The 27201-nt window shown below is 53.8% G+C and overlaps 3 protein-coding genes across 35 annotated transcripts in view; 2 read left to right on the plus strand and 1 right to left on the minus strand.

The window, feature by feature from the left end:
- Positions 1-2191, plus strand: part of DNM1 (dynamin 1) — a 44344-nt gene extending 42153 nt beyond the window's left edge. For 5 of the 18 annotated variants that reach the window (XM_070453653.1, XM_070453665.1, XM_070453648.1 and 2 more), the window contains one exon: positions 1452-2191. In XM_070453653.1, coding sequence (XP_070309754.1) covers positions 1452-1740 — 289 coding nt within the window. In that variant the 3' untranslated portion in view covers positions 1741-2191. Of the gene's footprint in view, positions 1-905 lie in introns of all 18 variants that reach the window. The other 13 variants (XM_070453725.1, XM_070453678.1, XM_070453667.1 and 10 more) reach the window with 9 other exon arrangements.
- Positions 2192-2783: 592 nt separating this feature from the next.
- Positions 2784-19690, minus strand: GOLGA2 (golgin A2). 16 transcript variants are annotated; one of them, XM_020874772.2, is made up of 27 exons: positions 19293-19690; positions 17660-17782; positions 16613-16693; positions 13451-13567; positions 13140-13183; positions 12974-13037; positions 12512-12571; positions 12241-12321; positions 11418-11456; positions 10861-10923; positions 10679-10772; positions 10482-10588; positions 9345-9403; positions 8917-9058; positions 7967-8053; positions 7756-7863; positions 7454-7541; positions 6771-7108; positions 6347-6460; positions 5458-5703; positions 5301-5376; positions 4965-5053; positions 4463-4681; positions 4267-4369; positions 4063-4169; positions 3836-3989; positions 2784-3750 (listed from the first exon to the last, which is right to left on the minus strand). In XM_020874772.2, the coding sequence occupies exons 1-27, from the start codon at positions 19371-19373 to the stop codon at positions 3536-3538; spliced, it is 3099 nt and encodes a 1032-aa protein (XP_020730431.2). In that variant the 5' UTR covers positions 19374-19690; the 3' UTR covers positions 2784-3535. The 16 variants fall into 16 exon arrangements, with proteins under 16 accessions (XP_020730431.2, XP_020730430.2, XP_020730437.1 ...); XM_020874771.2 differs by having other exon boundaries at positions 4965-5056; XM_020874778.2 differs by lacking the exon at positions 16613-16693.
- Positions 19487-25942, plus strand: SWI5 (SWI5 homologous recombination repair protein). Its single transcript, XM_070472839.1, has 6 exons — positions 19487-19546; positions 19675-19796; positions 20119-20167; positions 22226-22347; positions 23391-23485; positions 25602-25942. Exons 1-6 carry the CDS (start codon positions 19487-19489, stop codon positions 25664-25666), a joined length of 513 nt encoding a protein of 170 aa, XP_070328940.1. The 3' UTR covers positions 25667-25942.
- Positions 25943-27201: the final 1259 nt, after the last annotated feature.

A 27201-nucleotide genomic window follows, 5' to 3' on the forward strand; every position in this document is an offset into this window, starting at 1 on the left:
TGTGTCTGCCCCCTGCTGCACCAGCTCCGCACTGCAGGGCGCACCTGGGACTTCAGAGGCAGGAACCCCTCCCTCTCCCTTCCCCAGCTCCAGACTTACTCTTTCCTCTTCCTGTTCTCGCTGCCAGCTGGCTCTCTCACCTCCCTTCTCAGCGAGCCTCGGGACTCAGCGCCGCCCACGAGCTCCTTGGCAAGAGCCTGGGGAGGTCCTGGGTCAGGCTCCGCACCCAAGCTGGCAGCCCCCCGGGGTGCCCTCTGGAGCCATCAGGAAGAGCGCAGAGCTCGTGGTTCACGGTGTCAGGAGCAGGGAGCTTGGTGAGGGTGGTGTGTAGGGCTGGACTCAGGAGGCAGAGAGGCCTTGGAACCTCACCCTGGGGTGCCACACTTCTTCCCCAACCTGAGTGAGCCCTGCTGCCCGGACGGGGGCAGCCAGCTCTCCGCCGGGGAGCTCTTCAGACCCGAAGAGCTTCAGGGCAGGGGAGGTCCAAAGTCCCACCTCCTCAAGCGTGTCAGCAGCTGAGCAGCAGTTGGGGGGCGAAGGCTCTGATGGTCAAGTGTTTTTGGAGGGCCTGGGTGTCCCATCCACACCATCAGCCCAGAGCACACTTCACAGGCCAGGCAGGTCTCACAGCCCCTTCCCCGGCCTCCATAGTCTCATCACTCCAGCGTCCTCCTCGGCCCCAGGTGGAGCACGCTAGGTAGCCCGCAGGCTTCCCCCAACCTGGACCTGTTGCTCCTAGGGGGTGGCCTACCCTTTTTGGCCAAAGGGGTGACAGTGTCTGCGGACCTGGGCAAGTTGGCTTCTCTGAGTTCTGCCCCGGCTGGGCCCCCCCCCCCAAACTCACCCAGTGAACCCGCCTGCTGCTCTGCACCTGTGCTGACTCTTGCTCTTCTGCTTTTCCCCAGCAGGAAGGGCCCAGCCTCACCTACACGACCTGCGGTCCCCCGACCAGCTGAGGCTCCCCTGTTAGACTTATAAGCCTGTGGCCACTGGCATCCGGCCGCCTGCCCTCCCTGCCTCCCCAGGGTCCCTTTGGGGGACTCACGGGCTTTCCGCCCACCCAGAAGGGCCTCTAGTGCTCCCTCCAGCCATGCTGTTAGCTTTAGCCTCCTGGTTCGAACAGTGTTCTTTTTTTTCCTGTCTTTCTCCATCAGGTCTGGGGACTGTTGCGTGGGGCTCACGGCCCCACACCCCCTGAGTCTAGGGATGGCCCCGGGCCAGTGGGTTGAAAGACATGGGGAGGGAGGCCAGAGAAGAGGGATGTCAGAGGGGGCCGAGCACGTGTCTGGAGCTGTGGGTGCACTGCCTGGTGGTGTGTGAGAGAACAGCGTGAGTGGTGGGGTGGGGGCTGCCCCCAGCTTTACCCCAGGCCCCCATGAAGCTCTGGCCCCTGCCCATCTCCAGTTTCTTCCCTTCCACCTTCCCTTTCTCGTCTCTCTCCTCTCTTCCAGAACCCTTGCCCATGCCCTCGTCTCCCCCTGCCACCTCCGGACTTGGCTGCCTTTGCCTTACCAGCTCTCTCCTGCTTTTCTCTCTCCCATTCTCTCTTTGCTTTCTCTCCAACTGCCAGCCGATCGGGTCAGGCAAGTCCATCCCGTCCTGAGAGCCCCAGGCCCCCCTTCGACCTCTAACCAGATCCCTCCTATTCCTCGGAGATCTCCCTTTCCAAGCCTGCCCGGACGGCTGTTCAGTGACTTGACAGTGGCTACCCAGCCCCCAGAGCCTCCCCTCCACCTGTGACTTAGTCTGTTGTAGTGGTGAGCTGACACATCCAGGTGTGACATTGGTGAAACTTCGTGCCCCTCTGTGGTCTTGCTCCTGCCCCGTTCTATAAATACCTATAAATACTCGTATATATATATATATATATATATATATATATATACACAAACATAGCTATGGCCAAGCATCGCCTCTGGTGTCGGGAATCAATCACCGTGCTGTCCTTGAGGAATCTTGTAGCCCAACTACGAACACTGTCACCCTGACATCCCCTCCAAAGCGTGCCACCTCCAATGAGCCCCAGTGTCATGCCCGGCCTGTGGACAGCCAGCCCCCCTCTGCCATCCTCCTGTCCCAACCCCCTCCTCGGGCGTGGGGGTGCTGTGCTGGCAGCTGTATGGTTCTCTGACCGCTACCAGTCTTGCTGTCTCTCAGCTGAGAATAAAACCCATTTCTGGACAATGGGGAACAGCGTGTCCTCTGCGGCCTTGTGTTCGCTGCTGTGGCGCTTGGGGGGAGGTAAGGGTTTGAACATTGCGGTGAGGGATGGGGGAGGGCCCAGCTATCCATACAATGCTTTAAGATGTTGGGGGGCGGGGAAAGCCCCAGCCTTTCCGAGGCCTCCTGGGAAAGCACCTGGAGTCAGCTGATCCTGCGAACCCTGCTCTGGCCACCAGGGGGCCCGGGAGGAGAGGCGCGGGCGGCCAGGCACTGTGGAGGGACAGGGCGATGGAATGGAACTCTCTCGAGCCGGAAGTCAGCACTTGGTGCTGTGGCACTGCTTTCCTTCCCTGAGATCAGATCCAGCTTCTGAGTCACTCCGCGATTAAGGCAGGACGGCCCCTGAGAGCCCCTTGGGAGCCCCCCTGGCTTCACCAGGCAGCAATGGGTGACAGGCCTCAAAAGACCTCTAAGAGCCCAGCTGGACGTGCCCAGACACCCTGGAGATTGGCACAACCAGAAGCCTGCCCTCTGCTGGCCCGACCCGCTCCCCGTTTAGTGCTCAAGGCGCGGACCCCAGGACCCAGTGACAGAAGAAAGGCACATACCAGAACAAGCAGTATGGCTAAATTCATTTATTCAGAAATAAAAAGTGAAACGAAACAGGAGTCGAATCACCCGGGCACAAACCCGTCCCCGCCTCCACCTTCTCTCTCACCCTATACTATTAATAAATAAGTTTCCCCAGCCCCAAATATTTAATAGAAGTTTCTCCCCATTCACCAGCTCCAACCTCCACTGAGATACGGGGGGCTGCCCTACCTCCAGAATATACAAAATGTTACACAGTTACAGTATGAACACTGGGGAGGGAACCCACTCCGCCATCAGCGTATGTCCTTGCCTGGCCTCAATTTGCCCAACTGTCTCAAGGCCTGTGAGAGTGCTGCCCAGTTGTCAAGCTGGGCAAGGAGGGGGCACTTGGCCCCAAAGTGCCTCTGAATAGAGGATGCATAAGCCCCTCTGAAAGGACTGCTTGGTAGGGGTGAGGAGGCCACCAGGGAGCCCCTGCTCCCCAAAAAGGCCTGCCTCTTAAATAAACTGCCTTTAATTGAGCCTCTGGCTCTTTGTTTCTCTGGAACTATTAACAGTCCAGAGATCAAGACACAGCCCTGACCAAGATGGCAAGGGGTCTGCACCTGTTTGTCTCCCCTCATTGGATGGGGGGCTTATACCCCTTTCTTGAAGGGTTTCAGCGTGCTAGTCTAGGGATAAGGGGGGGCCAGGAAGGAGGGACGGGGAGGCAGGGATGGGTGGGGGCAAAGCCCCCGGCCCCATGTCTATAGTTTCTCTGCCTGCCAGTGTCAGGCCACTAGATCACCATGATCTTCACTTCGTCGTTGTCATCCGCTCGGTAGAAGAAGGGGATGCAAGGGTTGCTGCCCAAGCCTGGGTGCTCCTGGGGGTTCTGGATCTCACGCAGCAGCTGCATGATCTGTTGTGCGGTGGGGTTCTCAGGGGTGGCCTGGCCTGGCAGGGCCCCCTGGGGGGACTCCACATTGTCGGCGAGGCTTACCTCTTGGAGACCTTTGGGAAGAGAAGGTGGCAGGGCTTGGAGTGGTATGCCAGCTCACCCCTGCCTGCCCACCAGTCCCCTGAGGGCGCTACTCACCACCCTCATTATCGGCAGTGCCGGGCTCCTGGTAGGTGGGGGGTGCTGTAGTGGGCCCACCAGCAGGGTTCTGGGCAGCCAGGAATTTGCCATACCATTCATTTCGCTCACTCACCAGGCATAAAACCAGCTCTTGGAGCTCCAACAGCTTCACCTGGAGGGAAAGGTGCTCAGCAGCCCCACCGCACCCCACCCCCACCTGCAGAGACCAGCAGAAGGACCCCTACCTTCATCTCCTCCTTGTCCTGAGCCAGCCGGCTAATGTACTCCTCCTTCTGCTGATGCCGGGCCTTCAGCACCGCCCTCTGACTCTGATAGAGGGCGATATACTCTCCTGCGGCAGGTGGGGAGGGCAGATGGGGCTCAGATGCGATGCGAAGCTGCCCCCAGCCAGCCCCTAGCCCCTGCCCCGGCCCCACCTCCCCACTCACCAATAGTGTCTGTCTCTCCAGACAGCTGGATACAGCGATGCTCCAGCTCCTCTACCCGCTCCTTCAGATCCACTTTCTCCTGCATGAGCTCCGTAAAGCGGCCCTGAGGCCAGAAGGGCAGGGTCGGGGCTCAGCAGCGACCTTCCCACAGGGCCCCCCACCCTTCCTGGACCCTGCTGGGGGGCAGCTCACGCACCTGCAGCTTGTCCATGGCCACCTGGAGGGCCTGGTGGGCCTCCGCGGGCACACTGTCTCCCCCAATCCTGGGGGCAGGGGTCTCCTTTTCCACCCCGTCCTGGGCTGCAGCCGCCAGGTGACTAAGGCGCTGGCAGCGCAGCTTCTGCTCCTTCAGCTGCCCGCGTAGCCGGGCCTGCTCATCCTCAGCGCTGGCCAAGGCCGAGTGGAAAAATTCCACCTGTGGGGGAGAAGGCACATGTGCTTTTGTGGCGGACACGCAGGACCAGCGAGGGGTGGGTGGGCAGGCAGACAGACATGCCCCTTCTCGGGGTCTTAGGGCGCATGCCTGTGGTTGGAGGATGACATGGTGGCTGACCATGGCTCCCAGGGGAGGTTGGGGGACGACCAAAGAAGCTGGAGGGAGGAAACCGCGAAGAAGAGTGTCTGAGAGGAACCACTGGGGGTGGGGTGGGGTGGCGGTGGGGGCGTGAGACGGGCGAAGAGCACGGAGGTCTGCTCACCAGGGCCTCTCGGCTCTCCAGCTCCTCTGGCACGCTCAGCTTAGGCCTCGGGGCCTCCTCATCCTGCTTCTCACTGTCCAGTCCATCTCCTGCTGGGAACAGACAGGGGGTCTTCAGACCCCCCAACCACGGAGGCGGAGCAGGCCTGGAAGAAAGCTTGGAGGCCAGCTCTGCCCCAACCTCACTCTGCAGCCCTGGGCCAGCCAGTGGCCGGGGGAAGCGGATTCGCCATCCCTGTGGCCTCATCTAACTCATGGCTGAACAACTCAGTGCCATGCTGCCAGATGTCCCCCTGCTCCTCGGGCCAGTGTCCTCCCTCCAGGCCTTCCCACTGACCTTCCCCAGGCACAGCCATGAGGGTCAGCTGGGCCTGAAGCTGCTGGTTCTGCTGGTTGGCAGCTTCCAGGCGCTCCTAAGGGGCCAGGGAAAAGAGTGAGGAGGGACACAGGCCGCAGGCCTCCCTCTCAGGGGCCCAGCGCTCCGACACCCTCACCTGGGTCTCCTGTAACTCCTGGCGGGCCACCTCCATCGCCACCTTGCCCTGGACTTCCTCGCGCTGCAGCCGGTCCAAGAGCTGGGTCTGCAGTAACACCTGCTTGTGCAGCACCTCCTTCTCCAAGGCCAGCTGCTGGTAGGCGGCCACATGCTGCTGGTAGGCAGCCACATACTGCTGCAGGTGGTTCAGGTACACGTCCCGCTGCTGCTGCACATCTTGAACCTCCTGGCCCTTCACCTCCACCTGCAGGCAGACCCCAGGGGGTGAGGGCGGGTGGTGGCTTACTTCCAGAGTCTGAGCCCCTGGGCTGGGGAGGCCAGGCGCAGACCCCTCGGCTGGAGACAGACACTTTGCAGGGCTCTGCCAGCTGCCCGGGCCCCAGGTTCCTCTCCCAGAGCCCCATGCTGCCTTCACCCAGCCTCAACCCTCATAGCAAGCTTCTTTCTATCTTAACTCAAGGCTGTGGATGAGTGGAAAAGCAGAAGAGCTTTTCTGGCCAACAGCTGTAAGGTACACACTTGAATGCCTGCAGCTTTACCTGCAGGATTCTCCTTTAATCCCCAATGCTTCTAGGAGAAAAATGCTAACTTCCTTTTAATATAAGCAAACTGAGCCTTAGAGATGCAAGGTTGAAAAACAAAGCTGAACCCAAGGAGCCAGCCACCGTATGTCTATCCTCTCTTCTCTAATTAGGGGCTTGATGCCTCTAGCAGGGACAAGGACCTATGGCATAGGGCTACCCAACTCTGAAAGTCAGAGGCCAGGGGGTAATCAGTCACAGGCTCTGAAGGACCCTGCGGTCACCTGTTCTGGCTGCCCCCCACCTCCCTGCCTGGGGGGGGGGGGGTGACTGTCTCCTAGGCCTTCCTTTGGGGGCAGGAGTTACCGTCTCCTTCAGCTCCCCCAGCTTCTCCTGCAGCTGGCCCAGCTTCTTGGTCAGCTCCTTCTTGATATGCTGCTCGGACTGTAGCGCACTGGTAATCTCCATGTTCTCATTGGACTGCACAGAGAGGGGCAGTGAGTGGCCACCCCATGCAGCTGGAGACCCCAGAACCTGGTGTCTGGCTCCCACAGCTCAGGGAAGTGTGGAGCCAGGTAGGAAAGTCCACCCCCATGCACGGCCTCCCATGTCCCACCAAGCGGGGCTTTCTGGCTCCCAGGGTGCCTTTGTGGGCACCAGTCATGAAAGGTCCATATCACCCATTCTACAGGTGGGAAAACCAAAGCCGCCAGAGGGGTTAAGTGTCTCAACCCACCCCCAAAGGGCGTGGCCAGGGAGGAGAGTGGGCTGGCCAGGCGGGGCTGCATACCAGCCTGACGAATCCATTCTGCAGCTCAGCCAGCTGCTCCTTGAGCTCGCGGTTCTGGGAGAGCGCCCGGCTGATGGTGGTGCGGTCGCTCTGCATGCTCTCCAGAATCTGCTTGCGCTCCTCCGCCTGCTCCCCCCAGCACTCGGCCTCCCGCTCCAGCTCCAGCAGCCGCTGCTCCTGCTCCTGATTCAGGTGACTCAGACTTTCGTTGTCCTTCACCTGAGCCTGCAGCTGCCCGGCCAGGCTCTCCAGTTCCTTCTGGAGTCGCTCAGTCTCCGCCTGCAGCCACTGTTCTGCCTCTGAGGGCCCCGCTGGGGGCTCCTGGGGCTGGGGCGCAGCTGAGGAAGGGAACACGCCATCAGAGTCTCTTGGCTGGACTGTGTCCAAAGCACCCTCTTCGGGGTCCACGGCTCCTAACTCGGCCTCCTTACCCCCAATCTTGGCTTCCTGGCTCAATCTTTCAAGACACGTTCAGAGCTCTTTATGCTTCAGACCCAGTGGGCACACTTCACCCCTTTCTTCTTTTTAGTTTGGGACACTGAGAATTGCAAGCCTTGCCAACTCCTGGTATGGACCTCTTTCCCTGGGCCATAATGCCCTTCCACCCACCCACCTGCAATCTTGGCAGCTCTCACCAGCCCCAACACCAACCTTCATCCCCAGGTCCCTGGGGCCCAGCTCACCAATCTGGTTCCTCAGTTCGGCCAAGCTGGTCTCCAGCTCCTGAGCCTGACTCACACTGCGCTCCTTTTCTTCCTTCAACTTGCTCATCTGCTCAAAGCACCGAGATGGGGGGTGGGGGGGTGGGGGCGGGGTGCACATGGAGGGAGAGGTCAAGGGAGAGCTAGGTGACTGTACCCCCACCTCCAGATACACACATCCACCTCCAGCTATGCAGAGAAAATGACATGATGCCCAGGAAGACCAACTGACCTATCCAAGGTGGAGGGGCGGGGCAGGGGGGGAATCGAAGGTCACACCTCACCTGTTGCAACACCTGTTGCATCTTCTGCTGCCATATGGCATTCTCCTCCTTCAGATTCATCACATACTGGTCTCTCTCTGCCTGCAGCTGCTTCAGCGAATCCTTCAGCTGTGAACGGGGCGCAGAAGTTAGCAGGGGCTATCACAGGGGGGCCCTCACCTGCTCCTGATCACCTGGGGTCTCCCATACCCCTCCCTCTGCAAAGCCTCACCTGCTCCACATGGGTCTCCAGCTGTGCCCTCTCCTCCAGGGCCTGCTGTAACTGCTGGCTGCTATCAGAGGCAGGTTGACTAGAAAACTGGATGGTGGAAAACAAGGTTAGATCTGGGGGGCCCAGGCTATTCCACACAATGCCCACCCCCAAAAGGTCAACATACAACTCAGGGTTATCCTTAATATTGTTAGTACTGTGTCTACAAGCTTTATTTTCACTAAATACTCAGTGTGAACAATTCTGATAGTAAGTGTTCAAAGTTCTCCCAACGTCCCCAATCCAGTGTGTATCCTTCTTGATCCTTTTCCACAGGTATGCAAACATGCTTCATGCTTCACAGTGCAGTTACCAGGTATAGTATCATATATGGTTCTGCAACTTAATTTCACTTTGCCACAAACAAGATAACTTAGTTTTTATAATGGTTACATAGTACTCCAATATATGAGCATGGCATACTTTAACCATACCCTTACAGATGGCAGGAAGGCAGAAACTTGCTGGGCATGCCGAAACAATGAAGAGGAAACTGACCTGGGCACTCTGGTCTACCTGGAGGCTTGGCATCCGAGAGGAAGGAAGCAGAAACTCATGGGCTGGCCTTACAACTATTGGTTTGGTCAAAAACTTTGTTCAGGTTTTTCCTTGCAATGCTATGGAAAAACTCGAAGGACCTTTTTGGCCAACCCAATGTCATCCATAAAACAACAGTTTTCAACTAGGATGCTTTAAAAAAATATATAAAAATAAATAAGCCGTATCCCTGAGCTTCTGATTCCAGAGATCTGGGCAAGGTCCCACTTTTGCTCCTGTCTCTAGAGAAGTCTATGGCAGAGCCAGAACAAGGATCCAAACTTTCTGGTTCCTGGTCGGAGGGCACCACAATGACCCTGAGAGGCCCTGGCTCTGCCAGGTGGGACCCGCACACCCCAGGGCTTCAGCCCCACCTGCTGCAGCAGCAGCTCCGACATCTCCAGCTTCTTCTGCAGCTCCTCCATGCCCAGCTGCATGGCTGACTTCTCTATCACCAGGAGCCGCAGCTTCTCCTCCAGCTCTGAGTTTTGCTGCTTCAGGTCCTCGTTGCTCTTACTATGGCCAGAGGCGACGGAGGGAGGCATGAGTACTGAACAGAGGGACGCTCCCATGATCCACCCATGACTCCTGCCAGAGAAGTCGCTTTGGAAGGGACCCCAGCACCAGAAGTCTCAAGTGGCAGCCCAGAGAGAAGACACGAGCTGCCTGAGGCCATGGCAGGGGTCAGGGGCATGCTGACCGAGAGCCTGGCTCTGCACACGTCCAAACGTGTACCCTTTCTCACCCGATTCCCTTGGATCTCCCCCACTTCCCAGCGCCCCCCCATTACCCCCCATCCTACTTGTTCTTGTATAATTCCAGCTTGAGGGCATCTCGCTCTCTGGTTAATTCTTTGTTGTACTGCGAACACAGAAAGGCGAGGTCAGGAGAAGGCAGGCAGAAAATGCAGACCAACAGCAGCAACAGAACAACTCCCAGCAACACATCCTCACCTGGTGTGAGGCTTTACATTTTTTCAAAGTACATCCAAGCTCATGCTCTCCTTTGGTTTTAGTAAGAACTCGGAAAGGTTGGAAGAGGCAGGTGGGGCGGTCTGACTCTGGGCTGGCCACCGTTCTCACTGTTAGCAGCATCACCTCTGAACCTCTTCTGAACACTTTCTTAGCCAACATTCCCATTTCCAACTCACAATCACCGTGGGAGGCAGCTACTATCTCCATTTTATCGGTGAATGTGGAATATTAGAGGTTAAGGAGCTCACCTAAAATCACTTAGACCTGGGATTCTTTGACCTTGTTTTCTGCCCTGGGGTTGGGGCATGGATACGAGGGATGGATTAAATTGCATTGCAATCTTTTGTTCATTTTTTGAATAGATGGGACACTCACACAGCCCCAAACTCAGAAGGTACAAAAGTGACAGGTAAGCCACCCTATTCCTCTCCCTTGGGCTTTTTTTTTTTTTAATATTTATTTATTTAGCTGCGCTGGGTCTTAGTTGTAGCATGTGGGAGCTAGTCCCCCCTGCACTGGGAGTACAGTGTCAGCCTCTGGGCCACCAGGTAAGTCCCTTCCTTGGGTTTTATGTAAGTCCTTTCCGACATGTTATATGTATTACACACATGTACTTCTCCCTTTTTAGTGTGGCCACGGACTAAAAATACTGATCTGAACCTTTACAGCCCGAACACCCAGCACCTGAGCCAGAGCCCATGTTCAGTTAAAGGCAGGACTGGCTGGCACTCAGGCTTTGGGCTCATCCAGTGCTCGCTCTAGGTAGCACTTCCCCACCCCTCCCCCCAACTTGCCCAGGGCAACCAACTCGTGTCCAGGTTGCGTTTCACAACCACACAACTCTAAAGCAAGAAATGGCCAGTGCTGCTGTCTGGGCAGCAAGTCACTCCATCTTGCCGCAGAGACCTTTAGGCTCACGACCCTTCCACATGACCTCCAGGGGATGGGCAGGCTGCTGGGCTCACCCTGTCGGCCTGTTTCTGCTGTGTGGAGACGGCAGACAGCGTCCGCTCCAGCTCTCCCACACGCTGCCTGGAAGACTGCAGGCGGTTAGCAAGATCCTCTGACTCCCCTGAAAGGACAGCAGAGAGGGGAAGTCCAGAGAAGGAATCCCACCAAAGGCCTAGCCGGTCCAGGGGTAAAAGGGTGCCTAGATTCCCACCTGCTTTCTGCCTGGCTGCCTGCTGGGTGTGAGCCAGAGCTGTCTGTAACTCCGTCTTCTCTGACACCAGAATCCCGATAGTCTGAATGTGGACCTTTGGGAGAAAGGCCAAATGAGTGCTGAGAATGTGGAAAAGCAATGTTTCCTGGGGGCCACAAGGGACCCTGGAAGAGCCCGCTCACCTGCAGTTGTTCTCTCAGAGCCCCTTGTTCCTTTGCTAGCTTCTGCTCAAATTCCTTCTTTTCCTGCAGAAACAGAGAAGAAACAAGTCTTACTGGGAGGAGGCAAAAGTGAAAGAAAAGGACATGTGCCCTGCCTGGGGATGCCACCATAGGTCCAGGACAGGCCCACCAATGAGAACAGATAATCGGCACCCCGGGAATGGAAGACGGGAGAGGAGGGCAAGGGGGAAGCCCCCATTCCTCCAGGCTGTGAGCAGCCAAGAGGAGAATGGTCCTCTACTTCTGAATCCTCCCCCAAACCCATCAGCCATGGGTTGTTTAGTCGCTAAGTCGTGTCTGACTCTCTTGCGATCCCATGGACTGTAGCCCGCCAGGCTTCCTTTGTCCATGGGATTTCCCAGGCAAGAACACTGGAGTGGGTTGCCACCTCCTTCTCCAGGGGATCTTCCTGACCCAGGGATTGAATCCTCATCTCCTGCATTGGCAGGTGGATTCTTTACCACTGAGCCACCAGGGAAGCCCCATCAGCCATGGAAGAAACAAAGAAATCGCATTACTTTTTCCAGTTGATCCAAAGTTTCCTGGTTCTCTTGTTTCTGTGGGGAGAGGCAAAGGAAGGTGACTGAGGTTGTCCTTCCCCACGATCCTCAGACCAAGGAGGAGGGGCCACACGCAGGGACCAGGAAGGGGTTAGAAAGGGAGGGCTCACAGGGACACGAATGAACGAATGCTTCTCAAGCCAAGACTTTGAGTCTTGGGAGGTTTTGCTCATGGCTACAGCAGCGAGAATCTGGATCTAATTCCCTTGAAGGGACAATGATATAAACCTCTAGAAATGGAGTCTGAGAAGGTGAAGACCACCCTCTGCCAGCTCGCACTCAAAGTGTGTTTGCTGAGCAAACACACCACAGGCCAGGTTCTGTTCTTAACACAGATATGACATGAATGAAAAGGACCTTGAAACCTTTTTTTGAGCTTAAAAGGGACCTTGGACACCCTCTGATTCTATCTCCTCAGGAAACTAAAGGCCAAGGAGGAGAGGTGACTTGTCCAAGGTCAAAGTTGGAACAAATCAGGGGCCGGGTCAGGGCTGGAACACACCAGTCAAGCTAGTGCCTCCCCTACAGGCAACAGACCCATGGCAAGGTGGGGAGGACTCGAGCAGAGGTGTCTGGAGAACAGAGTAGGCAAAGAGGGCAGCCACAGAGAGAGCCATGCTGCATGCCATGCTTAGGGGTCCCTCCAGCTGAGACCTAGGCCCCCCAGCACCCTCTTCTCCCTTGGCACCAGGGATCCCCAGCCCCTTTCTTCAAGAGCTCCAAGGTGAGACCGGAGCCCCACACTGGCAGCATGGATCAGGGGACAACACCGGACTCTTACCAATTCCTCTATCTTGCTACTGAGTTGTTTGTTTGTTAGATTGCTGGAGTCCAGGGCTACTGATAGTTCTTGGTACCGGCTCTGAGGCGCATGCAGAGAGGAGGAGGAGGAGGTGGAGGAGGGGTGGGGGAGAGGTAGAGAGAGCAATCATTAGGGTTGGGGGGTGTCTGGGCTGTCTCAGCTGGGTGGGGCACCCAGCCCCCGCCATGGGAGGAGGTGGAGGGCAGGGCTGGCCTGCAGGGTCACTGGGCCACGGTGCAGGCCTACTTACCTCCAGATTCTTTATGTTAGCAGGAGATGCTAGGCCCTCCCCATTGATGTAAGACGAAGACTAGGAGAGACGAAGAGCTCACATGGAGATGTTCTCCGACCCCCTCCAGCATCTTGCCTTCCCCATCAACTGGCAACATTTCCTCTTCTGCCTAACTTGCCTCCTGCCCCTTAATCCCTCCCTGTGCCAGTTTCTCCTGGTTCTTAGCTCCCCCTTGTCCCTCCCCTCTCAAAGAGCTCTCATCTGCAGGATCAAACGATGTAACCAGTCTCATCGTCCAACCCCTTCATTTGCACAGCTTCAAAGAGGAGACTCAGAGAAGCAATGGTCAGCTAAACATTATCCAGCCAAGCTGCCCGGTCCCAGGATCTTCCCTGCCTTTGGGGAGTCTCTGCCTCAGTTTCTTTCTATCATATTTTCCCTCCTACTCTAACCCATGCTGAGCTCCAGTTTGGGGGGTACCTCGGACACAAGGCCGTTGAGCTGCTGAGACAGCTGTCGCAGGCTCTCAGTAGATGTAAAGGATCTGGGGATGAACACAGCAGTCAGGGGTGCAGGAGGCTCAACGGGAAAGAGGGGGTCACGGGGCAGTGGCTTAGGGACTGCTGCCCCCGTGGGAGACACTCACGTGCTTTCGTCAATGAGACCAGAACTGTTGTCGGCATCATGGTTCTGTTTGGGAAGAAACACAGGAATTGGTCATTCAATTTTTAGTAAGAACCACCCACAGGCACCAAGCTTATTCCAACCACTTTCCATCTCCCTGAAGCTTAAAGGGAGTCTGGTTTGGGGCTCCCCAATCCCAGTCCTCAGGAAGGGCACCTGGCTCACAGAGCCAAGCTACCTGGAAAAAGAGGATGAGGGTCCACAGGAGGTCCAGTCCTCCGGGAAAGAGGAGGGGGGCGAACACAGAGCGGCCAAGGGAGAAGAGGCACAAACCTGAATTGATGCCATGCTAGTGACACGGGGGGGACTAGCACTGGGGGAAGGGACATTGCCAGGTGACACGGTGTCATCAGCAGACGGTGTAACGGGAGCGGCGCAGTCTTTGGGCGCCTGTCACAGAACAGAGCAGGGGGTTAGGGGGCCATGCAGGGCAAAGAGCGCCTCGCTGTCACGAGCGCAGGGGTGCAGCGCGGGCAGGACCGGTGTTGCGCAGTCAGCGACAGTGACACGTGCTGGGAGCCTCGCTGGGGTGTGGCTACGGCTCGCCCAGAACTCGGGCCATTCTGCCACCTTCTGGACTGAGGCTCAGGGCGAGGGCCATGAGGCGGGCTTCCTGAACATGGAGCGTCATCCTCTTCAGAGCTCAGCCAGAGGCAGGGCCAGGCTGCCCTGCGGCAGCCACAGCAGGTAAGAGGAAGGTGTGCCGGGTCAGAGAGAAGCAGGCACTACTGCTCCAGAGGGTCAGTCTGTGCCAGAGTGACCCTCCCCCAGGACCCTGCTGGGCAGAACACAGCAGTGATAAAGGAAGAGGGCATCTGCCTCCTCCTTCTTGCTCTCCCTTCCTTCCCTCCTCCCAACCACTGGGTGTGTCCTTGAGTCATGCCTTTTTTGGGAAAGAAGCCGCCAAACAAGAAGGCTCCTCCTGCCCCTGGAGGTAGAAAGAAAACTATGGCGACTACCCCACCCCAAGCTCCTAGCTCCTAAACACCTACCCAACCAAGAACAGCTGAGAAACCAGAGAGAAGACATCTACTCTTGGCCTCCTGGAGAAGAATTGTGGGTTTGAGGACCAGGGGCCACAGAGAAGTTCCCTCTTCCCCCACCCAGGTGGATCAACCTGCTTGACCAGAGCCCCACTCGGCCTCTCTCCAGGCTCAGTCCTGACTGACATTGAGTCCAAGCCGCTGGTTCCAGAAGGTGAGTTCAGAAGGTGAGTTCAATAGGTGAGACTGAAGAGGACTGACCAGCTGAAGCTTGACCAGCGAAGAGCGCCAGGCAGCCAAGGCCTGGCCAGCCAAGGTGGATCTGGAAGGGAAAGGCTGCACCTCTCTTGAGGGAAAAGGCAGCCTGCTCTCTGGACGCCGCAGCCCTGGCCTCTGAAAACTCAAATCTACTGCCCTCCTTACAGCAAGCGCCACAGACCCTGGGGAGCTGAAGATGAATCAAACTGTCGGCATGGCAACTGTCCACACTGCGACCTCTGACCCCAGAACCTGGTATTGCCTTGCCAACCTGTACTCCTGAATCTAATAGGTAAGAATAGTAAGAGTTCGGCAGCTGGAGAGGCATGAGACTTTGGGGGAGGGGAGCACACTCTTATCCATGGGCCCTGGGGAGCCCTGAGTCCCTCCTGGCATCTTGGTGCCCAGGGATCCCTAGCATTAGAAACAAGAGAGCTAAGAAGGAGAAAAAAGGACTTGTCTGAAGACTGAAATACACAGAATATGACAATTTAGTGAACCACCAAGTTATTTCATAATTTTGAATCATAAAACTAAGTATGGAATTTCAAAAAACATTGTCTACTCCCCTCAAATGTTCCATTCCATTAAAAAAGAAAAAAATTTTTTTTTTTTATCCATCGTTCCTCATTTCTGAAAATGTCATCAGCTATGCCTAGGATACGGTAATCACAGGCCTAGTCTTTTTTTTTAACTAGAATAGAAAACTTAAGAGGGAAACAAGGATTGATATAGAGAGGATTTTAAAACAACAAGAAATGAAACTTCCCTGGTGGTCCAGTGGTTAAGACTCCATGCTTCCAATGCAAAGGACATGGGTTAAATAATCCCTGGTTGGGGAACTAAGATCCCACAAGCTGTGCAGTGCAGCAAAAAAAAAGTATAATAAATAAATAAAACAAGAAGGGAACATGGGGTTATGGGTCTTCATTTCCAGGAGAGCAGACGGATGCGGGCCAGGGCTTTGGGACTCCTGAAGGCCCACGTTCCCTCCCCAGGCCACCCAGCGTCTCCTCTGAGAGCCAACAGGGTGAGTCACAGCACCTGAACAGACCTGAGTGACTGGGCGTGAGCAGTCCTGATGATTGAAGACTCTCTGACCCCAGCCACCAGGGCCCTGGCCCCACCCCTCTCCCCCTGCCCATCTCCAGCAGGACCTGGCCTCCTTCCAGTTGTACTCCTCTGGCCTGGGAGATGTTCCCCAAGGAAGTTAATTAAGGAGGAAGTGCCAACATCATGTCCAGAGGAGGTCATCTCCTAGTCCAGGTGCATCCCAGGCTCCCCTTCTTTCTGGAAAGTACTCTGTGAGCTCATAGTCCTGGTGGTTACCTGTGACCACACCCTCTGCCTGGGTCCCCTACTCACAATATGGATGAATGCTCCCCACTTCAAATCCTCAAACCAACTTCAAATGCCACCCTCTCCAGCCCAGAATCCATTTAGAACGAACCTCCACCTCAGTTGAGCATTTGGAATGCCGCCACATCCTAGCCTGCTTCTTTCACCTGTTTTCTCCAGCACCTAGCACCAGCTGTCTGCTCTCAATGGCCCACTGAATACAGTTGTGTCCAGTGGATTTTTAAGAGAGAACAGGGGCAGAATGTCCTGATCACTCATGTGTTTGGTGAACCTCACATCCCTTACAGTGAGTTCCATTGAAAAAAATAACCTCAATCCTTGTAACTAAAGCTCCTTTTCTCTTAACCCAAATTCCCTACTGCCAAACCAAAAGGAACCGATGAACTAAAAAAAAAAAAAAAAAAAAATCACAAACTGCTTAGTGGTCTACTGGTCTTTTGGGAATAGATGCCCAGGGGGCAAGACTTGAAGGTTTGGTTTTATTTAACCTTTCCTAGTCTGAGACTACCACCAGGCGTTCAAACTGGAGGCTCAAAGAGCCCTAATCCCACACACCTGCTCCAGAAACTATTCCCAAGTTACCTTTAACCTCCAAGGAGCATCCCACCTTCTCCAAGATGATAAAAGATGGTGGGGGGGGCAGGGTGGGGGGGGGGAGGCAAGGGGAAGAACCCAATCAACCAAGCAGGTGAAAAAGCAGACATTAACAGGCCGAGGGTTAATGACAGCAACATAAAATAAGCCAGAGACAAAGTCTCCCCCACAACAAAGACGCCTCAGAGCATGCAGAGCTGGGAGGGAGCAAGCCAGAGAGGGGGTCGTGGCACTGCCTCACCTTCCACTTGTCCAATGTGGGGAGCGCTACCCCATTGGAGCGGTTAAGGTCGGACACCAGCACCTCCAGAATGTCCTGAATCTACAGGAGGCGACAAGGGAAAAACAAGGGGGGAAAGAGAAAAGTGGCTTAGAGAGGCAAGAGAGTCAGGAAAGAAGAAGACATGGGGGCAATGGAACGCCAGAGAAGAGAGAAAAGGGTCAAAGGGATCAATACCACGGCCTAGGTCAGTTTTCCAAGTAGCCACTTGCTGCCTTGCGAAAGGCAGAAATCAAGCAAAACAAATAGATGGAAAAGTCCCCTGAACAATGCAGTCACATAGCTCCTCAGATGAACAATGCAGTTCTTAACAGCTTCTTGGACCCTCAGGCCTAGACTTTTAAAAACTAGACTTCAGAAAAAGGGTCCACTTGAACAAAGTGGGGGGAGAGGGGCTACAGCTAAAAAATAAGCTTGAAAGACAATAATCTGATCCACCAGTATCATTTTACAGATGAGGAAACTGAGGCCCAGGGGAGGAAGTGATTGTCCCAGGGTCAATCACCAGCAAGCTGGTGGCAAAGATGGTCTTAAAACTCAGATGGTCTCCTAATCCAAGTGCCTGAGGCCCTCTCCTCACCACACTCTGGGGCTCTACTGGGGCCTCTAAATGGAAAGTCTGAGGGCAAGAGGCTGTTTTCACTGCCTGGCTTTCTCCATGAGGCTGGGGAAGATCACCAGAGCAGTAAGTCAACTAGCAACTATGCTTTATTGAAAGTTTACCCTGCACCAGGCCCTGTTTTAAGGGATTATTATAAAAATGACGACAATCTCATTTCAACTTCCTTGGTGTAAGACAGTATTACCCCAATTTTACTAATGTGGAAACAGAGATCCAACGAGCTTAAACAACTTGCCCAAAACCATATCCCCCCCAGAGGGAGAAGGAGAATTCAAACCCAAACTTCTTAGCCAATATCTGACATTTCTTCCACAATCTTAACCACTACCCTCTACTGTTGCCCCTTAAGTAGCCTCATCCTCAGAAAGCGGCCAGGCAAGACTCACATCTTCAGGCGACGGACAATCACCAGAAGCGGTTGTCTCAGGGCTACTGCCATTCTTGATCTTTCTTTTTTTCTTAGCTCCTGCAGGAACACCAGGGCTGTTCTTCTGCTGATACTCCCGTAACTGTAAAAAGGAAAAGCAGTGAGGCTCATGAGAACTACACGCACCCCTGAATCCACAAGCTACTTTACAAAGTTTACAAAATACTCTTCGCCTTCTGATTTAATGCCACAACAACCCTACAAGAGCTGTTGTCCTCAATGATTTGAAATGGACTGATAACATGGTTAGGAGCAAAAGGCGGGAATAAAAGGCAACAACGGAATTTAAACCCAGCCTTCTGACTGAGTTCTGGGATTACAACATCAATCAGCAGCTGCTAGGGGGCAAAATCAGCAGAACAGGAAAAGTAAACATTTAATCAGACATCAGGGTCCCTTCTTCCATCTCTATTAGAGCTGCACACCAGCAGTTCTCAAAATTTTACATCAATGTATCCTAATGGCAGAAGGCAGAGAAGACACACACCCCTAGTGAATCTGGGAACATAACAGAAAGAGGACAACCCAAACACATTTCAGAGAGAAGTCCATTATAATCATTCAAATCTATGCAAATGTCATCCCTAAGTATATTAGTATAAAAGGTTTTTTCTCTCTCAAGAAAACCAAGCAAAACTGATCCATCAGTCCCGTATTTATCCTGTGGCACTTGGGCCGCCCCACATTGAGGTGATGATTTGTGAAAGATTCCCAGTTGTGAAGTTCAGTTTCCCTGGATTTGTTCCTCAGAGGAGCACTGAATGCTGAGTGACGGGCCCTCTGGTCTCAGAAACAGAAGGAATTAGAATGTGAAGTAGAAACTTCGATTAAAAATGTGGAAGTCTCTCTGGATAGAGACCTGGGAGAAATCCAAACACCTTCTTCCCATGGCCACCCAGAGATACTGTCAATGTTTGGAGATCACTGTGGCAAGTGTAGGCTTTTTACACTATCAGCATCAAACGATGGGGGTACAAGTCTAGAAGTGAGGAAACCTGAAACCCAGGTCCGACCTAGGTCCCACAGCCCCCCGAGTCCCCTTTTTCAAGCTGGTGCCACGACCCAGAAGGACCGGAAAGGTTGTGAAAACACAGTAGGAACTGGGTGGTAAAATTTAACACCGACTTTTCTCGGCATTAACTACAGTTCCGAGGGGCATTATGACGTAGCCACATGGCACTCATCCCTAGCAACGCCCGAGTCGCCGCTCCGCGTTGAAAGTGTAGGGGGGGGGGGGGGGAATGCCAAGGCCAGGACCGAGGTTTTCGGAGTCCGGGAATTAGAGAGACCAGGGAGCTGCGGAGGTCCGGTTCTGGGGGACAGGAGACGAAGGCCAAGCCTAGTGTGGGAAGCCCCGGGGGTCACCGACCCAAAGTCACCTGGGGGTGACGAGTGAAGGCAGCGGAGACTGGGCAGCCGGGGGGTGGGGAGTGGAGGCGGGGGGGGGGGGGACTGGCTGCAAAGACTTTGTTGGGGAGGGCGCCAAGGGGCGCCGAGGGGCTCGCCCCGTGTGCCTCAGAGGCAGCACAGCAACTCTGGCCATGGCCCGGCCTTCGGAGGGGTCAGGGAGCCGCGAGCCCGCACGTTTTTACCTTTTTCTTGGCCGCAGCCAATTTTCTCTGTCGGGTTTCTTCCGACATCCCGAGAAGGGGCGGGGGAAGGGGGGGCCACATCACCACGATCCCGTCAACCTCTGCGGAATCGCTTCCGGCAGCCACCGCGCTGCGGTGCCACTCAGCCAAGAGAAGGCGGTACCGGGGCGGTATTAGTCTAACACCATTGGTTAATGGGAAAAATACAGGGCGGAGACGCACGGCTAAAGCCGCCGCCTAGCCCGAAAGAGAGGGTGGAGTCACAAAAAACGCTGAACGCGCAGCCGCAGAGTAAGCGACCTCTGTCCTGCCCACCTCGGCGGAGAGGACTGAGCCGTCTCTCGCGGGGTTCGCGAGCAGCTACGCTTTGTGACGTTCCTAGTCTCCGTCACAGGATTCCAAGTACCTGGCAGACCTGAGGAGATTCTTTTCCGTCCTCGCCCTGGACCCTCCTTCTCTGCAGTGCCCCGCCAGTCGGGGGCCCCGGACGCCAGGGCTGAGGAGGTGGGCGAGGAGCTGACAGCAGGGGGAAAGCACATCTCTTCCCAGTCCGTTTTCGTGACGCCCCTGTAGCTCTGCCTCAGACTCTCTCCTCAGAGATCACCTCCAGAGACGCGCCCCCCGCCCCACCATCCACTCCTCCCTGTCAGAAACTCCCCTTTTTCGAGATCCCTCCCCTGATCCCAGAACCATTCTCTGTCCCCTTCCCAACCGGATCCAGTCCCGGTTCATAACTGTTCCTCCTCTCCATACCCCCACAGTACCCCCTTCCTCCCCAGGCGGCCTCTAGGTCCAATCAGACTTTTTCCCTCGGCTTCCTCTCCAGGATTCAACCAGGACTTTCCAAAAGTTGCGGCGGGGCCTTCCGATCCCCTGTGAGTATACCTGTGCCCCCTCCCTGCCCTCCACCCTGTACGCTGCTCCCAGCCCTACCCTCCTTCCCTAACAGCGGCTGACCCACCCCCCCAGCTGACCTTATTCCGCAGAGAAACTCCAGGTCATTTCTCAGCCCTTCCCCATCATCTTTTCCTCCTGCCCTCCAGGCATCAGAGAAGAAACAGCGTTCCTGTCCTTTGTCACTGTTACCCCAGACCCTACAAAGGGGCTCTGTCTCTCCTCCTTCCTGACATCGCCACAAGTGGTTGGTCGGTTTTGTTCTTTTCACACCACCCTCCTTCCCTCACCCATTCCACCCACGTGGAAACCACTCTCATTCCCTCAAACACAGGTGCTCTCTCCTGCCCCTACAGTACTTGCATATGCTGTCCCTTGTGTGGAATACTTTTTTCCAGCTTTTTGCCAAACTGATGCCTCCTCAACCTTTAAAGTTGCGCTTCCTCAGAGGAGTCTCAGCTCCACTTCAGGCTCAGGCCACTTGCTCTGTTAGGTGCCCCCTTAGCACACTGTACTTCAAAACACTTTCCAGACTGCTAGTTAGTTGATTGGTTGTTTTTCCTTCATTCATTCATTTGATGAATTCATTTGAAATAGTGCTTTCTATGTGCCAGGTCCCGGCTTCCCTGATGGCTTAGATGGTAAGGAATCCGCTTCCAATGCAGGAGACCCAGGTTCAATTCCTGGGTTGGGAAGGTCCCCTGGAGAAGGGAATTGCTACCCACTCCAGTATTTTTTTTTTTTCCCACTAGTATTCTTGCCTGGAGAATCCCATGGACAGAGGAGCCTGGCGCGCTACAGTCCATGGGGTCACAGAGTCTGACATGACTGAAGCGACTTACTTATGTGCCAGGTCCTATTGTAGACACAGGGCCATCAGCTGTGAAAAAACAAGAGTCCCTGCCCTCATGGTGTTCACCATCCAGTAGTATAAGTCCATCAGTGAAAATAATATTATTAATGAAATGTACAATGTGTCAGGTGGTGATAGATGTTAGAAAACATCAGGACTAGGGGTAGTGTGTGAGGAGTGGCCAGTTAGATAGGGTGGTCAGGGAAGGTTTTTCTGATGAAGTGTGACTGGTGAGCCCAGCTTTCCATGGAAATATCTGGAGGAAGAGCGTCATTGTTGAGTGTTGTATGTCTGGGACTAGGCTCTATGTTCCATGAAGTCAGGGGGCCGGGCTTAACGTCTTATCCATTGCTAAACCCCTGCAGTCTTTGGCAGTGCCTGGCAGCTAGCACTTACTCATGATTTGTTGACTGGTTAAAAACCCCAGTGTGGCTCCAACCAACATTTCTTGATGATTAGCAGCATATCAGGCACTGCCTTCACAGCTTTTAGACGCAGAAAGGACAAAGATGAACTGTAGCCCCAAGGAAGCGTTTTGTTACCCAATTAGATTTTCTTTTGAATATTTGTTTATTTATTTGGCTGTACCACGTCTTAGTTGCAGCATGTAGCTTCTAATTCCATGACCAGGGGTCAAACCTGGGTTCCCTGTGTTGGGAGCATGGAGTCTTAGCCACTGGCCTACCAGGGAAATCCCCCAGTGAGGTTATAATCATAGATTGGAGAGGAGCATCCAAGAGGTAGACCTGAAGTGGATTCTCTATGGTCAGATTGGGAACCAGGATGGGCCCTTTAGTTAAAGTTGGGTTTAGCTGAAAGTGAAAGGAAACCCTGAATAATGGTGGCTGAAACAGTCATCGGGGACCCATGCCTCTATCATCTAAGACACTGTTCAACTCCATTGTCCCTCCATTGACAGGAAGGAAGAGGGCCATATAAAGGTGTACCCTCTCCCCGGAAGGACAGTTCCCGGACATAGAATCTATTTCTGATTAAGTTGCACTTGCCAGAACTTAGTTATAGGACCACATCTAATTCCAAGGGAAGCTGGGAAATGTAGTCTTATTCTGGGTGGAGGTTGTCTGTTACCACCCTGAAGCAGGGAGTGGCTTTTGGGGGGACAATGTGAAGGTTCTCAATTGTAGATAATTGGTCAATCTGGCTTGTGACTTTTTGTGCCACTCAGCGGCCATCTCCCAAACCTGGCCAGGCTGACAGGGTCAGCGAGGAGTCTCTACACCTTGACATTCAGAAACTCAAGGAGAAGAACGACATGTTGGACAAGGAGATCACCCAATTATTATCAGAGTAAGTCTCGTTGGGTTCTTCAGTGTGCTTAGAATAACTTTTTTTTTTTTTTTTTTTTGGTGTGGGCGGGGGTCACACCATGTGGCTTGTGGGATCTTAGTTCCCCAACCAGGGATTAAACCCAGGCTATAGCAGTGAAAGCACTGAGTCCTAATCACTGGACCACCAGAGAAGCTCTAGAAAACTTTTAACTAGTGCCCAGTAACTCATGGATGAGGATAAGAGGCTTGCGCAAGCTTCCTGATGGGAAGTGGGTGGCAGAGGATGAGATGATTAGATAGCATCACTGACTCAATATGGACATAAGTCTGAGCAAACTCAGGGAGATGGTGAAGGACAGGGAAGCCTGGCGTGCTGCAGTCCATGCGGTCTCAAAGAGTCTGACAGGACTTAGCCACTGAACAACAGCAATGGTAACTGAAACCTAGCTTAGCATAAAAACAGGACTGTGCCATTGGCATCCAGCAGCCTCAACAGCTGTCTCAGGTAAGGTGTGGTCAGGCTCGGGAGGACTAGGGGAACTGGGAGCTGAAAAGCTATGGCTCTCCCACTCTCTGTCTGGAACCCATGGTCTCTGCCTCTGCTTCTGTCCACACGTGGGCTCTGCCTCTCCTCTGAAGGTGGGTTTTCAGTGCCAAGGGGACGCTGGCTCTTCCATACCTTCTGCGTTTTCCCATGCTCCTTGCTGTAGCCACAGACCGAGGAACCTTTGAATACCCGTGCCATGCTTGAGGGGATTTGACTAACCACTCATGTGCCCATCTGTGAATCCCTCAGCTGTGACCAGGGTTACATAATACCAGTGTGCCTGGAGACCCCTCCCTAAGGATACAGGGAGAATTTACCAGGAGTAAGACAGTGGGCAGATCCCCTGCCCTACCTTAAGCTTCACAAGGGCAGGGTCTGTCTCGGCATTGCTGTGTTCCCAGTGCTGAGCACCCAGTCGGCCCTTAGTGAGTAAGGGCCTTATTACCTCTGCAGCTGGAAGCCTTATCAGCTTTCTTAGCGATTCTCTCTCTCCCTCCCCCCATTTCCCACCCCAGAGGCTACAGTGTAGATGAACTGGAGGACCACATCTCCCAGCTCCACAAGTATAATGACATCAAGGATGCGGCCCAGATGCTGCTGGGAAGGCTAGGTAAGAGAGTCCCCATGGGCCAGGTTGGTGGGATTTTGCCCCTGGGTCTTTTGACTTGCCAACCCTCATCCCACCCCACCACCAGTGTTCTCAGCTGCTGTGCTCCCTGAATGCCCCTGCCCTTACTAGCAGACCAGCTGTATGGCTCTTATTGAGTCCCTGGGGTTCTTCTCCTCATGTGTAGAGCTTGCTTTGGAGCTGCAGGCAGGTTGGAGTCTGGGACTTGCCCGCCCGCCTGAGGACTCGGGTTCCTAGTGCCCCAGAGTCTACTTAGACCATTGGAGACCCCAGCCTTGCCTCAAGTGGCTGGCATGCTACAGAGGCAGAAAGTGCAAGGGTGACTCTTGGCTTAAAGGGGTATTTTGTTCTTCTTTGAGCACAGTACCCACTATCCAGAGATCTGAGCCAGGGCACAGGCACCTGGGGGTAAGGAAATGTGTATGTGGCCTCGGTCCCATCACCTGGCTTCCATTGTTGGACATGCTGATGTTTGACTGCCAGTGTCCAGCTGGGACAGTGCTCAGAGCTGGGCTGTCTGACCACCGGCTGCCTCATTGGTAGCACTTGTCACAGAATTCCCCATCAACATCTGAGATCCCATAGCAGAAAGGGCTTCTCCATATTGCACTGGGGAATGGGTCCCTTAGGAGGGGAGGGAGAAAACGGAAAGAGGGGAAAAGAAGTGAAAAGAGGAGGATGATCTGGGCCCAAGAAGAAAGGAATGTGGGGACTTCCCTGGTGGTCCAGTTGCTAAGAGTCTGCACTCCCAATGCAGGGGGACCAGGTTCGATCCCTGGTCAGAGAACCAGATCCCACGTACCGCAACCAAGAGTTTGCAACTAAAGATCCCGTGTGCTGCAAGTAAGACCTGGTGCAGCCAAATACTAGAAAAAAAGAAGGAAGGAATGCGAGGGGACTGTAGCCTAGAGGCCAAGGGCAATAAACTCTTGGTAGACAGAACCCAACTTGAGACCTGTCCCTCTGGGTCATAGGACCTAGAACAGGCAGCCTACCTTCTTTCATTCAGTGAGTATTTCCTGAGCACCTGCTCTGTGCTACTCCACTGGATATGGGGACACTTTGGTGAACCAGACATCTGAATGTCTCTGTTCTCACATGACTTATGTTTTGATGTTGGGGTTGGAGAGGGGAACAGTTGCGAACTAAACAAACACAAATAAATGAATTATAAAATGTGTGAAGTGCCCTGAAGGAAACAAAGGTCAGAGATGGAAAATACTGAGGTGTGCACAGGGTGGCAAGTGGATGAGAGAGTGGTCAGGGAAGACCTCTCAGGAGACAGACCCCTTTCCGTGGGAGGAGAGATGAGTCTTTGAGGAAGCAGGAGGAATGGCATCACCAGATGGCAAGGGGAGAGACTTCTCTGGTGGTCCAGTGGTTAGGACTTCACCTTCCCATGCAGGGGATGCGGGTTCAATCCCTGGTGGGGGAGTTAAGGTCCCACATGCCTCCAGATCATAAAACAGAAGCGATATTGTAACAAATTCAATAAAGACTTTAACATGTGCTGTGCGCTCTGCTAAGTTGATTCTGTCACGTCAGACTCTTTGTGACACTATGGACTGTAAGCCCTCCAGGTTCCTCTGTTCATGGGGTTCTCCAGGCAAGATTACTGGAGTGGGTTGCCATGCCCTCCTCCAGGGGATCTTCCTGACCCAGAGATTGAACCCATATCTCTTATATCTCCTGCATTGGCAAGTGGGTTCTTTGCCACCTGCTCCACATTTAAAAAAAAAAAAATCTTAAAAAAAAACCTAGTGGTCAGACATGGCACATGGGCCAGGGCTTGCAGTGTCACAGATACAATGTCAGTTTAGATTTACATTTTCAGCTCGTGACTCTTGTTGCTCTGGGTGGAGAAAGGATTCTGGGGGAGCTTTGTTTGACTCCTCTGCCAAGTGGGTGAGGATTCAGTGAGTCCAGTTTGGAGTGAGTGGACAGGGCTCACAGTGGAGGAGCCTGGAAGGAATGGCAGGAAGATTATGTGGCCAAGAAGAGGAGCAGGAAAAAAGTGAAGGAGGGGGTCCTGGGTGGGCCAGGGCTTTGGCCATTCCCCCTCCCACTTTGCTCACTGGACATCCTTCCTTCCTTCCAGCTGTGATCCGAGGTGTCACCACCAAGGACTTGTATCCAGAATTTGGCCTAGACATGAATGACTGAGCTCACAGCCCTTTGTCCACAGCCCACTGAGACAGGCAGATGCGGACATGAGAAGAAGCAGTGAAAGCCCAACCAGAGAACCCACAGGCTTTCCAGCAAGAAAACATCAGAAGCCCTCTTTCTAGAGAGCCCAAGCTAAGTCAGGAGGGAGCCAGAGAAGAAGGGGAGCAGGAAGAGACCCCAACTCCAAGGTTCCCGAAACATTCCAATGATACCTGTGTATGTGTATATGTATCCTGTTTATAAATAAACATGAGCGATTTTGGTTCAAATCTATATGCTGATTCCCTCTCCTCTGATAGCCCCCTGATCCTAACCTGAAAAAAGAGGGCCTGCCCTATGTGATAACAGACTTCCACATGCTAGGGACTGTGTTAAGTGCCTTATATCCATTACCTCAATGCTTCAATCCATCCTATGAGGAATTAGTATTACTATCTCCATTTCACAGATGAGGAAACTGAGACTTAGAAAGGCACAGTGACTTGCCTAAGGTTAGACATCCAGTAAGTGGCCAAGCAGGAATTTGAGCCCAAGTCTTTAACTCTGAAGCTTCTAGTGTGCAACTCTGCCTTTGTGAGCTGGGAAATGAGCAGGTAAGAGCTGAGAGTGAAATAGCAACATTGGGAGGAATTCGTCCCTGATCCACAGAATTGGGGTTCCAGTCCCCTGTTGAAACCCTCTGCCAAGTGTGGGTGAGCCATGGTCATTTCTTCATTGCATGATGCTCACCATGAGCAGCCATCAACTGGCAGAAGTGCAACCTGATTGTTGTGACTGCTCAGTGCAAACAAGAATCGCAGGATCTCACTATTAACTAGTTATCCTGGCTATTCCCACTGCCCCCCTGCCCTGTCCATGCTGAACATTCTCATAAGATTTCAGATGCGATAGCAGTGCTTGGGGACAGGCTGTCATGAGGTAAGTATAGTCTCTATCAATAAAAACCAGCCATGCAAGTCAGGTCTGGGTTTGAATTCCAGCTCTGCCCACTTAGAAGCTGTGTGACCATAGGCAGCTAGCTTGGCCTCCATAAATAGGAATTATAATAGTACTGTACACATCAGGGCAATTTGCCTTAGCTGCCTTAACAATCAGACCTCCTTGTTAGTCACTCAGTCATGTCCGACTCTGTGACCCCATGGACTAGCCTGCCAGGCTCCTCTGTCAATGGGATTCTCCAGACAAGAATACTGGCGTGGATAGCCATTCCCTTCTCCAGGGGATCTTCCCGACCCAGGGATCGAACCTGGGTCTCCTGCATTGCAGGTAGATTCTTTACTGTCTGAGCCACCAGACTCCTTGGCTGAATGCGATCAAGGTTCTGTTGTCTCACAAAGTCTGATGAGTATCTGGTAGCCCTCCTACATTTCAGAGCTTCACTGCTAGAATCCACAGTGGGGGTAAAAGAGATGGAGAAGACACATCAGCTCTGAACTGACTCACTCCCAAATGGGCAGACGTCACTTCTCACAGACAAATGTTCTAGAGCTGGCTATGTGGCCTAAACTGACTGAAGGCACCTGGGAAATGAG

This window comes from Odocoileus virginianus, chromosome 2 (genome assembly GCF_023699985.2).
Source record: "Odocoileus virginianus isolate 20LAN1187 ecotype Illinois chromosome 2, Ovbor_1.2, whole genome shotgun sequence".
Lineage (NCBI taxonomy): Eukaryota > Metazoa > Chordata > Mammalia > Artiodactyla > Cervidae > Odocoileus > Odocoileus virginianus.

Coding starts and splice junctions, on each gene's coding strand:
- GOLGA2 (XM_020874771.2), bottom strand. CDS start 19,373: ATGTGGCCCCCCCTTCCCCCGCCCCTTCTCGGGATGTCGGAAGAAACC. Junction 16,694..17,659: donor ATTGTCCGTCGCCTGAAGAT/GTGAGTCTTGCC, acceptor CGCCTCCTGTAG/ATTCAGGACATTCTGGAGGT. Junction 13,038..13,139: donor GGTCTCATTGACGAAAGCAC/GTGAGTGTCTCC, acceptor GTTCATCCCCAG/ATCCTTTACATCTACTGAGA.
- SWI5 (XM_070472839.1), top strand. CDS start 19,487: ATGGGAAAAATACAGGGCGGAGACGCACGGCTAAAGCCGCCGCCTAGC. Junction 20,168..22,225: donor GCGGGGCCTTCCGATCCCCT/GTGAGTATACCT, acceptor TGTGCCACTCAG/CGGCCATCTCCCAAACCTGG. Junction 22,348..23,390: donor ATCACCCAATTATTATCAGA/GTAAGTCTCGTT, acceptor TTCCCACCCCAG/AGGCTACAGTGTAGATGAAC.